The sequence below is a fragment of the Boleophthalmus pectinirostris genome, unplaced genomic scaffold (assembly GCF_026225935.1).
Source record: "Boleophthalmus pectinirostris isolate CB_2022bp ecotype Guang Dong unplaced genomic scaffold, ASM2622593v1 HiC_scaffold_10, whole genome shotgun sequence".
Taxonomy (NCBI): Eukaryota; Metazoa; Chordata; class Actinopteri; order Gobiiformes; family Gobiidae; genus Boleophthalmus; species Boleophthalmus pectinirostris.
The window spans coordinates 24,976,180-24,991,004 of record NW_026570971.1 but is presented as its reverse complement, the minus strand read 5'-3'; the positions used below and the strand labels follow the sequence as shown (position 1 = coordinate 24,991,004).

Here is a 14,825-nt window from a genome sequence, read left to right as displayed (position 1 = left end):
ATGATAGACACTAAACACGCTTTTGCAACTGTCAAGCAAGAAGTGAATTACAAATCAAATACAGAATGTACAGATGGGGATGAAGGATGGGTTTCTTTTCAGTTTATGAGGTTAGAAGCCAGTTCTGTATTTAAGCGGTATATAAGCCGGGAAAGCACTTTTCTAGGGAGAAAAAGGCATAAATAACAACACTACAAATTACATTATTAGTCATTATTACATGAATGTTTGAATGTTTTCAAACATTTCTAACTAAGGCTAAGGTACTTTATAGTTAGGGAAAATAAAAGGATCAAATGTGAAAGTCTGTCCTCTGCTCTTCAATTTTACAGCAAGCTTTAAAAAGCAATAAACAACAGTGTTTATGGTCAGGATCCAAAATGAAAATTAATGTCAATACTACTACATCAAAATTAGAATTAAACTGTGACTAAACATGGAACTGAGCCTGGAAATAAATAAGGATTAGGATAGTACCATTTAAACATGTCTTTAGATAGAAATGTATCTTGTATCTAAACAAACTTAGATACAAATATAAAATCTCAACAATAATACAGTTAAACCCAAAATCTCAAGCAAACTCAAATGACCTCTTCTGCAGTTTTTCTGGACAATATTCTCTGTAGCAGTGTAAATGTAAAAGCGTGCAGTGTTATATAGGCAGTATTTCTGGAGTTATTTGTGAGGATTTGGTCCGACCTTGAGCCAGTCGGCAGGACTCGGTGACCTCTCTGTCGTTGAGCAGAACCACACAGTCAGGGAGCGGGTGCAGAGTCACCACACCTCTGCGGTTTTCAATCTCACATCCCACATCTGCTGGCAAAACTACAGGACACAAACGCAGTCATACATACAGAAATAAGACATAACACTAGAAAGGTACAAAATACTTTTACTTTTTTTAGGAAAGTTATTTATGTGCATTTCAAAGCATATTGTTATAAAATAGTTTTGTTTGTCACTAACTTTTGAATTTACACAAAAGGTGTGTCCTAACAAAATAATATACAGATTGACTAGCGATGCACTGATACTGGTATTGCATATCGGCACTGATACTGAACATTTTTCTGGATTGGATATTGGCTTCCAAATATTTATTCAGTCGATCATAGTTGACCCCAAAAAACTCACAATGTTTGAATTATTATTTATACAAATAACTAGCTACATTTGCCTCAGTGCTGTCTTACATATTTTTTTGTTTAAAGAAAATAAATGGAAACTGAACAGTAAACTGAAACCTATAGTGCTCATAGTAGAAATAGGGACAGTAATATAGTCATATATTAGTATCAGTAAAATGTATTTCATTCATTCACACACTCAAAGTAACTTAGTAGTAGGACTAGTGAATAAAGTAGCTGTTGTAGAAGCATTTTGTTAATTACCAATTTGGAGGGGTGGAAGTAGCAAATTAAATTAAAGCAGGTTAATTAATATCTATGTTCAATAACAAAAACATAAAAAACTTGAATAATAATGACTCATACACTTGAGATTTTCCACCACATCCCAATACACTGGAAAATATATGCGCCTTTCTAACCAATTTCTCAGTTTCTCAGAGATAACTTGCGTACATTATTTTGTTCCTCCATAATCTATATTTAATTCAGCATGTTTAATCTAAATGTACCAGTTTGCTTTATATGTGCTCAGCTGTAATATGTGCCCCTTAAGAGGCTTTTCAGATTAGCATACATTACATCCCTGTATACAGTAATGTTTGTACAGGAATATTAGATGGATCAGTAATATAGGCTTATTATAATACCTATGTCTGCAGCTCCAAGCCCGTCCTGTGGTCCAATGCGAGTTATCCCCTCCTGCAAGACAAGATTAACAATGTACATATAAAATACATGTGTAAAAAAGATGATTAGACTTATGCAAATATTATGTCTTCACACCACCTTAACTGTAGCAATCAATACATTTTTAAGCAATAATTATGATTGTTTACCCTACAGAGATCTTTCTATATTGCTATGTATACTATGTATTGAATAGCAAGAAAAAATTCTGTCAACTGGACATTTTTTGAATGAAGAGGTTTCACAACTGATCAAGTGGCTTCTTCAGTTCTGGTCAGACGCTGGTGGACACTGCCTACATCAACCTGAAAAGAGGAGGTAACTACACTGAAACTACTCTGAAACGTTTACAGTTTCTGTTTGTTAGCTAAGTCCATTTTTGTCCATTTGACAGAACTGAATTTTTTCTTGTGCTATCGATTCTACCTGGATGACTGGGATTAAATTTTACTCCTACGTTTAATGCTATTCACTCCCCTTATATGGACTTGGGAATTGAACCATGTTTAATTAAAAGAAAATAACAAAAGTACTAGAGAACTATTTCTTTGCCAGACTCATTAAGACCCACTGGGACAAGACTGTTAAAATGTGGCCCAAATTAAGTGATGCAGAAAACCATTTTGTGTTGCTAAAAATGATCCATTGTGAACTACTAAACATTGTAAATCATGGAACCCCAATTAAGAAACAAAACTAAATTCTAATTGAGTTCAACAGAGGGGACTTCAAATTCTGTTAAGTAAAATTCATTTCTTTATCCCCATAGCCTTAAAGGTGAACTATGTAACTGTTTGTCTCAATGGAAATGTGTTTGATTTTCCATTGTATGGCATTCAATTTATAGATTGATTTAGACAATCAAATGACAAAATCTGATCTGGGGAGAGGCTACCACGCTCATAGTAAAAATGCATGTTTTCTTAAGCAATTAAAACACCTGTAATTGGCTAAATGCTGCATATAGTATTATAAGGCACTACCAGTCAAAAGTTTGGACTCATCCTTTCATTCAATGTTTTTTACATTAGTATTATTTTAAAATTAGAGTTATTTTTTCTTTGCTACACAATTCCAATACTTTTAATACTTTATATATTTGATGTCTATATGTATTAAATAGAAAGTAATAAAAGTACAGAAAACAATGACTGAGATGGTGTGTCCAAACTGTTGACTGGTGGTGTACAGTAAGGCCACACTGTGGAACATTCTAGACAAAGCAGCAACCATGGCAACAAATAGGTGGCAAGGTGGGAGAATGAACAGGAACTTTCCTTCCAGAAACAGAAGTCTGCACCCACTGTGTTGACTTGCTAATATTATCTTCTTTATACAGTGTCAGGACCATTGCACTCCCTGGTGGCTCCCCTCTTCACAAGCAGAAGCAGTGTAATTGTCAGGCCTTGGGGTGCTCTTGTCATTGTCGAATTCAGGACACCCCCATCTCCCTTGGGTGGGCCTCATTCTCTGAACTAACACTATCTTATCCAACCAGGCTTTTGTGCATTGAAGGAAAGGAGAAGAGATTGGGGAAAATGACAGGACAGTTGGAAACTAGAGTAAGGAAAAAAAGGAGGAAGTATCCAATAGAAACGCACCTTCTCTCAAGAGTTTTGTAGCAGAAAGCAGAGGAGAGACACAGAAGTGATGGAGGAGGAAGGAGAGAATCTGGTAGATAAAAAGATTTGGGTTTAGTCGAGACAGCTGACAAAAACAGCAACGAAAGAGACAAAGAGAAAGTAGAGCAATTGCAAAAAATAAGGCAACTGAGGATTGGAATCAAGTTGGACATATTTCTACAATTTGTGCAAAAGCACTTTTCTTCTAACCAGTCACACACTTTCCTTTAATTTATTATGACAAAAACACTTGTCCTGAGTTTGATATGAAGTATAAAGACAAATAGAGATTATTTTAACTGTTACTCCAATGATGCATAATAAAGTATTCTCTACAGAAGTTAAAGCTAAAAAAAACAATAAAACATTACAATAGCAATACTGTTTTAAAGGTTGTGATAAGGGCATAGTGGGAGAGTGTTTGGCACCTTAAAATAATTGCTTCGAGTCTAACCTGTAAATAAGTGATCTATCCATCCATTTTCTTAGGCTTTATCCGCGGGCAGAATAAAGAGGAAGAAAATGGATAAGTGATCTAATTTACATCTATATTTTAAAGGGGCACTATGCAACTTCTCTGGTGGAGGGTCTGCCACCTGCTTGTCTCCAAAGAGCTAATATTGTTTTGCCTGTTCCAAAGTGTGGCAATAAATGTATCTTGCATTTTTTGTTGCTTGAAAATACCTTAAAAATATGTGTTTTACTGTGACCGACGTTGTCACTCTACAGATCTGACCTGTAACTTGGTCTACTTCTCTCCATGGCGATATAAAATTTCAGCAGTCCCTCCACCAGAAAAGTTACGTAGTGCATCTGAAACAGTGTTCTTCCCATGGACTGTATAAAGAAAAGGACTAGTCAAATGAAGCTCACCGAGGCTGGCAGTTATGGGAGGAATAAACGGAGCTGGAAGCGAGCACATGCTCACTTCCTATTTGGACTGCGGTGGCTAGTGGATTAGCTATGTCCATTTATGTATAATGTCTATGGTTCTTCCTGAAAGCCTCAAATTAGCTAGCATAGACTTGAGAAAAATGCATGGATTGCAGTTAGTTCCCTTATATCTCAATGTCTCATGCTAACAAAACAAAAAGTTTTGTAAACTGTGAAAGGTCTTCTGTACCTTGAGGTGATAGAAGACCACTCCAGTGCTGAGGACGTCTGTGTCCAGGGTCACTAGATGCGGCTGCAGTGAGTTTATGAAGACTCCGGCCTGGTCTCTGTTTATGTCCACACTGTACTGCTCCATCAGCTCCTGTTTGTCCCTCCAGCTCTCTGACCAATCTTTAGTAAGCTGCTCCACCTGGACAAAATACAGTGAGGAAGCTGTAATGTAATGTAACGTAATGAGAGCCATTTCATTGTTTGTAGAGCCCGAATGATTCAGTCTTATTCATTTATAGATTTTTTTTCCCTATTGTGTATTTCTTTCTTTTATAAAGACACAGGAATAGTCTAAAATAGGTCTTAAGATATGTTCAATTCAGTTATTTTCTTTTTCTTCTTCAGTTGAGAGTACTGGTGTAGTCATTTCAATCTCAAAATTGTTCTATTGGTGTGTATGGTGATACTCTCTTCTTACCCAGTATGAAACAGTTTGCACCACAAGACATAGACAGTATATACCAAGTCTCAACTGAAGTAAAGATTGACACAGAACTGGATAGTCCCATGCCTGTTGACCTGTATTTTTCTATGGTAAATTCACTGTCAGTTTGAACAAAGATCTAAGCGCCTACATTGACCTTCTGTTACCTTTAGTTCATTCTGCAGCACAATGTCAGACAGACTCCCATCCCTCTCATCACTCAGGGAAGGACTGGGATTGCGTTGCTGTCAATCACAAACAACAAAGTCAAATTTTACAATAAAATATGTGCCTCCTTGCAAAACTGTGAAAACACAGAAGTTGTTTTTCAAAAGCCCAGCAGGGGGCATCCACTCAAACCACCAGTATATAATATTAAACACTTGTGATACCATTTCAAAGCTAAGCAGCATGCTCTTCAGTCTGTCAATCTCCTCTCTCAGCTCTCTGATCAGTCGAACATTAGCATCCTGCACACAAATCGCACATCAAGAGACTGGGGGGAGAAAATTATCAAAAATTTAAAATCTTGGCACATTTTGAAATCCGCCACTGACCTCATTTATGCGTGGTTTGTTGACAATGTTTCTGGCGTGAGCCGCGTATCGGAGCGTGCTCAGGGTTTCGTTGTAGCTGTTGACGGATGGCGAGACAGCTGACACAAAGAAAGACACATGTAAACATTAATTAGCGCTGGCGTCAACAGAGAGGTGTACACTACAGTAGATGTGGTTGTGGCTGGGAGTGACATGTTTTCTGAATGCATAATTTTACTGCTATCCGGAGGGGTGTCTTCTAACACAGATTTGAGAGAAGAAATACTGAATACTGATGTCTCTAAATAGCAGGGGATTTACTGGTACAGAACTATTTTGAGGTTCTTTAGTTTGTAAAATGACAAGCTGCTGTGACTTATCCCTGCAAATAAAATCACATCAACATACAACACAAGAGACAAAGTGGGAGAAGTGCCTTGCCGAGGGACACAATGGCATTTTATAATGTGGTTGCTGGGGTTTGTAGATTCATGTTAAAAAATGTGATGATGCTATGATTTCAGGTGGCGTACAGGGGCTATAACTCCATGGGCGATTCACTGTTTTCACATGGGTTCAACCCTAATCATGGGACACTTTCAAGCAAATTAAGCAATTCAAATCAAATTATTATCTTTTAAATGGGAAAAGGTCCTCACTGGGTCCTCACAAAGTCTTTCAAGTCAGGAAGTCTGAAATCCATGAATATGTTTTGTGGCTATTCACCTGTAAACAATCATACATTTGTGTTTAATAGGAGTACCACTAATTATTTAGTAAACAATATATGTTTTTATGTTTTAAAATGTTTTACCAAAATCTTCAGAGTCTTCATGGATTTTCCTGTATATATGAAAATACTAGGTCCAACCCCTCATATTATCAAACCTGCACATTTTATGGTTAAACTAAATCTTATATATTAAATTGGTTCAAACATTTGGGGAACACTTCACCCTTTATGTAACCAGATTTCCTATTGCACTCACTTGCGATCATGATGGTTTTGGAGTTTCCACCCAGACTGTCTTTAAGGAGCCAGGTGAGGACAGAGTCTCTGTAGGGGATGAAGCAGTGCCTCCTCCCCCCTCCTCCTCCTCCTCCCCCTCCCCTATCGGACAGAGCGCTGCTGTGGCTCCCCCCTGTGCTCTCCCCTTCAGAGGCCACACTGTTAATGCTCTGACAGCTGCTGGACATCTGTGAGTTCTGGGCTAGAGAAAGAGTGAGAAATGTGAAAGAACTGGGAATAAAAACTGGGGGGAAAATTGATTAACTGCACATTTGTGGATAATTATACAGACTAAGGATATCAAGATTATTCAGTTAATCAGTTCAGGTCACGATATAACAAGGAATATATATGTAATTGTGACCATTTAGAGGCCAAATTAAATCACATTAACTTTATATTAACACTTTATTGATAAAAATAAAGGGCCCATATTACACTATTTTCTGATCTATGTAATAATGTTGTTTCTGCATTAAAAACATACCTGGAGTTAGAATAATTTGGATATTTTCAGCCCTGGAATTCCTAATCTCGCAAAAGGTAAAAGATAGCTGTTAACTTGAAAACTACCTCCTCATGCCATCACATTGTGGAACAGAGCATTTTGAACTTTAGAGATGTAAGCAGACTAATGATAAAGGGGTAGTAAGGCATGTGTGAAAGAAACAAAACATAACTCTGGGTATGTATTTGAATACGAAACAACATTGTAACATGGCTTAAAGCTCACAAGAGTCAACTCTGCATAATATAAGACCTTCAAGGATTTCATTGTTTGTCATGTTGTCACTAATAATTGTAAACAGAGGTAAAACCGTGAAGAACTTGAACTTTAAAACATACATGTTCAATTCAAACAAATGTCATTTTTACCCAGAGCTGAGATGACGATGCCCAAAGTGACCAGTGACTTGTTTATGTTAGATCCTTCGGTCAGTCTGTCTCTGCAGTAGTTTGGATCGGCTCTTTCACTATCAAAACATACACACACAGATGGGAATAGGGGAATAAATAAATAAAAATACAGATTACTAATTGTGGCCATGATCCACTAGGGGGCAGCTTTGATTAAATTTTTGAATGTGATTAAAAGGCAGAAAAAGCAACAGGGGGTCTCACCTTCCAGCCAAGTCCACCAAGTTAATCTTACTGACAATTTCTGATGGAAGATTGTTCTCCAAAATTGCCTATGGAAAAAATTGCAGTCCTCTTTTTAATGAATGCATAAATAAATAAATACATAAACAATTTGATGCAAACCATGATTTTTGTCTGGACAAAATGCTTAGTAAATAAAAAAAATAAAGCATTACATTTTCAGAAGGGATATTTCTGCATTAAAGGTGCACTGTATAACTTTTGTAACTATGTAACTGTGTAACACCTGTAACTGAACAATGTGGAACATTCCAGACAAAGCAATAACATCTCCATAAGGAATAGCATTTGACGGACCCTCCACCAGAAAAGTTACACAATCAACTTTAAAGATACACAACGCAAAACACATATTTTAACAAATGAACAACTGAACAACTGAACTACTAAATTACGAACCACAACACAATGATTCTGAAGGAGCCTAAATGCAATAAATACTGGCACGTAGGCTGCATAATTAGTTAATTTTAACCTTTTTTACTCACTGTTTTCAATATGTTAATTTGTTTTAAATAAACTGTTGTGCTACTGTGACCAAAAAATTTCTCAAGTAGATAAATTCAATGGTAATAAGCGCAGACCTGAGTGTACTGGATGGTGAAGATGGCATGTGAGCGGCTGCTGGCATCGTGGTTGTGGGTTGCTGCGGTGATGCGGTTGGAAATGCCCTCCTCCAAAAGCTCCATGGCCTGTTTACAATTTGACACCACATGTTGGGACAGATCTGGGGAAGAGAAATCACAGGAATATGGTTCATGTTTATTACAACTGAAATGGGTCGTATCTGTGTTTCTGAAATTGTGGTTATGTTGTACCAGTGGGGTCTGCAAGTATCTTCAAGTCGGACAAAGGAGTTATTTTGTTTACTTTGGGTGGAAGAAGACATGACCCATTTAAAGCTTGAACACTTGAGATATAGGCCTACTGTAATTGGATCAATTCAAAACTATCATAAAACCTGCCAGTCATTTCTCCTTTATTTTGAATCTGAACTAAGTGAATAGCCCACTTATTTCACCTTCTAAAGTTCCCATTTTTTCATAATTACATATGTTGTCTCTATTCAATTCATTTTCATACTATTTATTCATTTATTTGTGTTAACTTACATGACTACTATATGCATCCTATGGTATCTGATTTTGATATCAGTTTACAATCTTTGATATTCAGTGTACGCCTTTTATTTTGAAAGTGCCTGCTATAATGTTTATGTATATTTAAAAGGTCAATTAAAAATGCATACTGCGGTGCATATTTCTTTTTCATGCTTTGACACAGTTTAGACCGGGTTCAGTCTGTGTTTAGAAATTACTGACCAATAGTCGTCCAAGTTTATACTCTTTTAAGTCCAATGATAAAGTCATTTAAATTGAGTTTCTGTGTGGTTTCCATAGATAGATATATATCGATGGACATAGCTAATGCGCTAGCTGCCACGTTCCAAGTGGGAAGTGGGAAGAGTCAGGAGGCTCTTCCAGCTCCTACTGACCCTGGCTCCCATAGAGTTACATTAGAATATTTTCGTCCCTCTCTGTGCCTGCTGCCGTGACCCTCGTCATTTTGGTCTTAAAATGTTCATATTAATCCACTCTATATGATCTTGTGGCTGAAAAATCCTATTCATAATATAAAGCCTAGATCCAAATTCGCTCCCGTAACCGTTAGCATCACGAGCTTCATTTGAGTGATGCTGAACACTATGGGTGACGTCAGACTTGCTTAGTCTACTTTTTTTATACAGTCTATGGTGGTTTCACAAAAAGAGTCAGAAAAACATGTTTACAAATAATATGTATTACTAATGACATATTGTGTGGTAGTTTATGTGGTAGTATTCATATTCGAGCGTTTAACATGTCTTTTAAGACACACAAAAAATACAAAAATATATATATATATATATATATATATATATATATATATATATATATATATATATATATATATATATATATATATATATATATATATATATATATATAATAAAAATGGGGGATGGAGGCTGTTTTACACTATGGGCCACACAATTAGCACTTATTCTATATATTTTTTTAACTATGCCAGAGATGTAACTCACCAGCACTACATATAATATAATCAAAATGAGTATATAACAAGATAATTTTCCCCATGTGTGTCATATCTTATGGCAGTTTTATCTTGCGAGATCCTGTGGCATAAGATCTTGTTCCATCCCTTCTAGGAGGAGGCATAATAAACAGGAAGCATGTCTAATCCTTTGTCATCCATAGAAGTATTTCATACCTCAAGGGACGAACACAACGCTAGAACTTCTGCCCATTCAAAGTGTGACTAAATTACATGGATATCCTCTAGTTACTAAGCTACTATCCTGTTTGCATGCTTGTACTTCCTCTACAGTTTTTCACCATCTTTCCTTCTGCAAAACATTGGTCTCAAGATGTGGATTGATTTCATTATTGATTATGTATATCATCAGATCCGAAGTTCACTGCTCCTCCTAGTCCAGTTTATCCAGACCTGGGAGCAACACAAAGAATATAGATACTTTGCAGCTGAATAGGATTTTCTGACGGATAAAAGAGCAAAAAAAAAAAAAAACAAAAAAAACACCAAGATCATGTAGAGCGGGTTAATACAAACATTTTAAGACCAAAATGACGAGTAGTTCCTGAGTGAACAGCAGTTCCAGTTTGGTCATTCTAGGACATCATAAATACCCCAATGGACTAATAAAATGTTAGTTATAGCAACACTTGTTCTGCCTGAGTGGTTGTAAAACATGTAAACTTAAGAATAATATATGTTTACATGCTATAAATATACAAAAATCCAATGATATTTAGGTACAAGAGAAGGTCTATCCTCAGAGCACATGTTCTCCTCCATGGAAACCACAAGGAAATGACCTCACTTCCTGTGGTGAACTGGGATCTCTTCAGATACAGACAATGAGTGGATGTGGCCTTTTAAATGTAACACAAATGGGACAAAAAGCAGAGTGGGAAGTCTTAAGAAGTTAACAGAAAGTTAAGAGGACGATGGAAAATGTTTAGAACAATTCTAGACATGATCAAAGTACTCACAAGGGGAATTCCATGTCAGTATGAATAAAAATAAATATAGGTTTGGTTGCATATATATTTGGTACGGTAATTCCAAAAATCTTCAGGCTCTCCTTGTAAACAGTTGGTAGTGGTATCTTTGTTCTGATCTAGTCGTAATATCCTGACCATTAGCGTTGCTGTGTCTGGACAAGTCTTCAAATAATGTTTATATTTAGTCTTGTATTGAAAGTTAAATTACTGTACAATACACAAGGAAGTCTAAATATACTGATACTTTGCAGTGACATCATGCTGGGGGTGTCATGTATCTCTAATGATAAAATGTTTAGGAGTTACCATGGTGACAAAATGTGCACTGTCAAAAAGATTTCGAGATTGTCTATTTATTTAACCGGCAGATTGTGTTAAAATAAAGTCCAGATTAAAGTCTAATAAAGCCTCAGACAAAGCACAGACTTCAGTTAGCATCACACCCCCAGGGAATGTTGATGACATCAGCAAAGTATCAATTGCAAACCTTACATTAGTGAATATTCAGATGTATTAGAAAAAACAATGTATACTATTCACACAACATGCACTGACAATGTTTCAGATTATTTTGTACACTACATTTTGGGTTTAGCTTCTGCTTTAAAAATGTGATGATTTTCAGTGTCTTTTTGATGCTTGCCGTTGTTGGACCATTTGATTAACTGGATATTTTGGCCTTCAAGTGAACTCACCCATTAACACAGTATTACTCCCTTATTTCCAATCCAGCTTCAATCCAACCTTATTTAAAAAGCACTTTAAAGTCAACACAGTCGACCAAAAACAGAGCCAAATTTGAGAACCAAAAACAGTTGACAGAATTCCTAATACTGGATAAAAACTAATATTTTGGATGGTTTATTTATGTAGTTTTGGAAAAGCAAGGATTATAAAAATGCATCATATAGATTTAGGTTAGTTTTCACTGATGGTACTTCTCATTTAACTTATTTATTATTAACACTATTATTAGAAAAAGTTTACATTTAATAAAACTGGTCACATCAAGAATAATGGGTTTATGTATTTTCAAGTGGAGGGTCCGCTACCTGCTTGTGTCCATGAAGATGTTATTGCTTTGCAAGGAATGTTTGATAGTATGGCATTAAACTTATTTCCTATTTCCATGGAGACAAGCAGGTTACAGCACAAGACCAAGTTCAGGTCAAATTTATGAAGAGGTGACTGAGTAAGACCAGTAAGAATGCATGCTTTCCTATGTATTTTTTAGCAATAAAACATGTGTAATAAATACAAAATAGATCAATTCAAATATGCGTTGTGTAATTTTTCTGGTGGAGAGTCTGCCACTTGCTTGTCTTCATAATAAGTATTTTATTGTTCTGCCTGAATGTTCCACAGAGTTCAGCTTTTCTATTTCTATGGCGACAAGAATGCTACCAGGCCAAGTTATGGGTCAGATCCTGTGAAGAGGCAATCTCACCCTATTTCAATGTATTTTTGAGCAATAAAAACACATGTAATTGAATAAATATTTGATAGATAAGTTTAATGCCATGTGCCTGGCACCCCTACCCCAGGCACAAGAAAAACATGCAGTTGTGTAACCTCACCCAGAAAAGTTGCACAGTGTACTTTTAAAGAATGCAAAATAGATCAATTTAATGGTACAATGTGGAACATTCCAGCCAAAACATAGGAGTCAAGGCAGAAAAGTTCCACAGTGCACCTTTAATGGTCTTTTTAAAATATAGAAACCTGTATCTTCGCTCACCTTGTACATAGGGCCCTTTCTCTGGATGCTCCCTCACTCTCAGGGAAGCTCTCTTCTTCTGCTCTCCTCCTCTGAGCAGGTCTCGCACACGCTCATTATAGATCTCCAAAAAACTGCCAGGATAGACAAGCAACTTTGATTAAACTTTAAACCTAAAATCATGTCCCCCTTTTATCACTGGAGGCACTGTAACAAAAAGTGCTATGTTAAATCAAGTGAAATTGATGGAGTTATTGAATAAAAAAGACAACGAGCCAACCTTATCTCCACTCTTGAGTTTTGCCCATCAGGAGTAGCGTCTTCTGATCTAAAAAGCCCCTGTAAGAAAATAGGTGAACTTGTATTTTATTTCACGCTACAGTATCCCTACTCAACCAAGCCAATTTAAGCACATTCATCCCATTAAAGTATTCAGACAGCATATATAATTCACTGACATACCTGACAGATTCGAGGGGTCAGGCCAATTGAGTCCTGTCAAAAGGATAACAAGAAAAAGCAGAGAGTTTTATTCGTTTTCACAGCTGTCATGTACAATTTAGGGCAAATGTAAATGGTTTTCAGTGTACATTACTTTACATTGGAGAGAGACCACTACAGTATTAGTAGTGATTTGCGTAACAATAGGATTTCCTCTCCAAGTGTCTACAGACATTTATAGGAGCGTAAAGCTGAGTTTTCTTAGCACTGGGTTAAACCTATGAGTAGAGGTGTGTATTTGAATGACCACAACATTGATAATCTTATAATATCAGATATCCAAGAAGAGCATAATGTTTTGTTTTTCATTTAAAAGTGCTCTGTGTAACTACTGTTGTGTGGGCAGTGGAGATGTTAATGCTTTGCCAGGACAGTTCCACAGTATGGCATTAAACATACTGTATAGGGCTGGGCGATATGGATCAAAAAATATATCTCGATATATTTTGCTATATCTTGATATACGATATATATCTCGATATCTGTACAGGAAAAAATAACCCCCTAAAACTGCCAAATTCCACAAGGTCCTTTTTTTTTAAATTAAAGTGTAAGAGGTAGGCAGTTCATATAGGAAGATTACAAAAAATCCTTATTACATAAATAATAATTTAACTGTAAAATAAAAGAAATAATACATATTTCGTTCTTTTCATTCATAGATAAAACAACTCGAAACAAGCTCATCTTTGCATCAACTCTGTTATCCAGACCATAACCATATGATGTTCCTTATTTTAACAGATCCATGTTCCTATCCAGCAGTAAAGAGCTATTAGGTTTCCCACAATCCACTGCAGATCAAACCCAACGTTTCCAAACACTATTGTACAAGTGACACTGCAGCAGATTATGAATTAAAATCTTCTGCATAAATAAACTTTACATGACTAAACTTTACAAGATATAAAGCATAACGACTCTAGAGCCACATCAGCCCGTTTGAGATTATAATGTTTTTTTTTTGTTGTTTTTTTTTTTGCAGTTTTGCGCAGACTTATTTACGTTTTACAGAAACAAAACTTAAAAAGCGCATGGCTAATTTGCATAAACAGCGCACTCCACGCGGTTCAACTTCTTTGGACTGAAGGACATGACTCAGTGGAATATAAGATGTGCTGCCGATGGTCTTGTCTGTAAATGGTAGAAAAGTTTCGTGGCTCTAGAAGCTTTTCACTGGCACCAACTTTCGGCATTCACAGCGATAGCTAGGAGTGAATGAGACACGAGCGAGCAAAATCAGGGAGGCGGGGGCGCGCGGCGGCGCGCACAGAGGAGACAAACAACCAAAGCGGCGAAATCAGAATTGAATATAAGAATTATATCGATATATACGATATGTCAGAATTCATATCGAGTTTAAAAACTATCTCGATATATTTAAAATATCGAGATATCGCCCACCCCTAATACTGTATCTATCTTGCATTTACATTTGAGGTGCTTTTATAGCTAAATTAAAAAATACCTTGAAAAGCATGCATTCTTGCTGTGAGTGGGCTCGCCTCTAGATCAAATCTGTAACATTACTGCTTATCACTATGGAGATAAATTTTATGCCATACTGTGAAAAAATCCAGGCAAAGCAATCATCATCTTCATACAAGAAGGTGGTGTGCTCCACACCACAAAGGTTTATTTTATTCATGTGTTTATTTTGGGCAAGTAAACACTTTACGTTCTTTTACAATGAAACATAATAACATCCATATTGACATCAGTGCAATCATATCAACAGAAACAAGAAGAACAAAAAAGCATGCAAGTAATACGCACATTGCATAT

The 14,825-nt window shown here is 36.3% G+C and overlaps 1 protein-coding gene across 1 annotated transcript in view; it reads right to left on the bottom strand.

The window, feature by feature from the left end:
* Nucleotides 1-14,825, bottom strand: part of stard9 (StAR-related lipid transfer (START) domain containing 9) — a 68,080-nt gene that overhangs the window by 26,777 nt on the left and 26,478 nt on the right. Inside the window, exons 5-17 of the mRNA XM_055155328.1 lie at nucleotides 13,002-13,034; nucleotides 12,820-12,878; nucleotides 12,561-12,673; nucleotides 8,321-8,463; nucleotides 7,698-7,765; nucleotides 7,452-7,549; nucleotides 6,556-6,777; nucleotides 5,588-5,685; nucleotides 5,423-5,500; nucleotides 5,198-5,275; nucleotides 4,566-4,745; nucleotides 1,781-1,832; nucleotides 703-828 (exon numbers count right to left, since the gene is read on the bottom strand). Of these exons, the coding sequence (XP_055011303.1) occupies nucleotides 703-828; nucleotides 1,781-1,832; nucleotides 4,566-4,745; nucleotides 5,198-5,275; nucleotides 5,423-5,500; nucleotides 5,588-5,685; nucleotides 6,556-6,777; nucleotides 7,452-7,549; nucleotides 7,698-7,765; nucleotides 8,321-8,463; nucleotides 12,561-12,673; nucleotides 12,820-12,878; nucleotides 13,002-13,034 (1,348 nt within the window). The remainder of the gene's footprint in view (nucleotides 1-702; nucleotides 829-1,780; nucleotides 1,833-4,565; nucleotides 4,746-5,197; nucleotides 5,276-5,422; nucleotides 5,501-5,587; nucleotides 5,686-6,555; nucleotides 6,778-7,451; nucleotides 7,550-7,697; nucleotides 7,766-8,320; nucleotides 8,464-12,560; nucleotides 12,674-12,819; nucleotides 12,879-13,001; nucleotides 13,035-14,825) is intronic.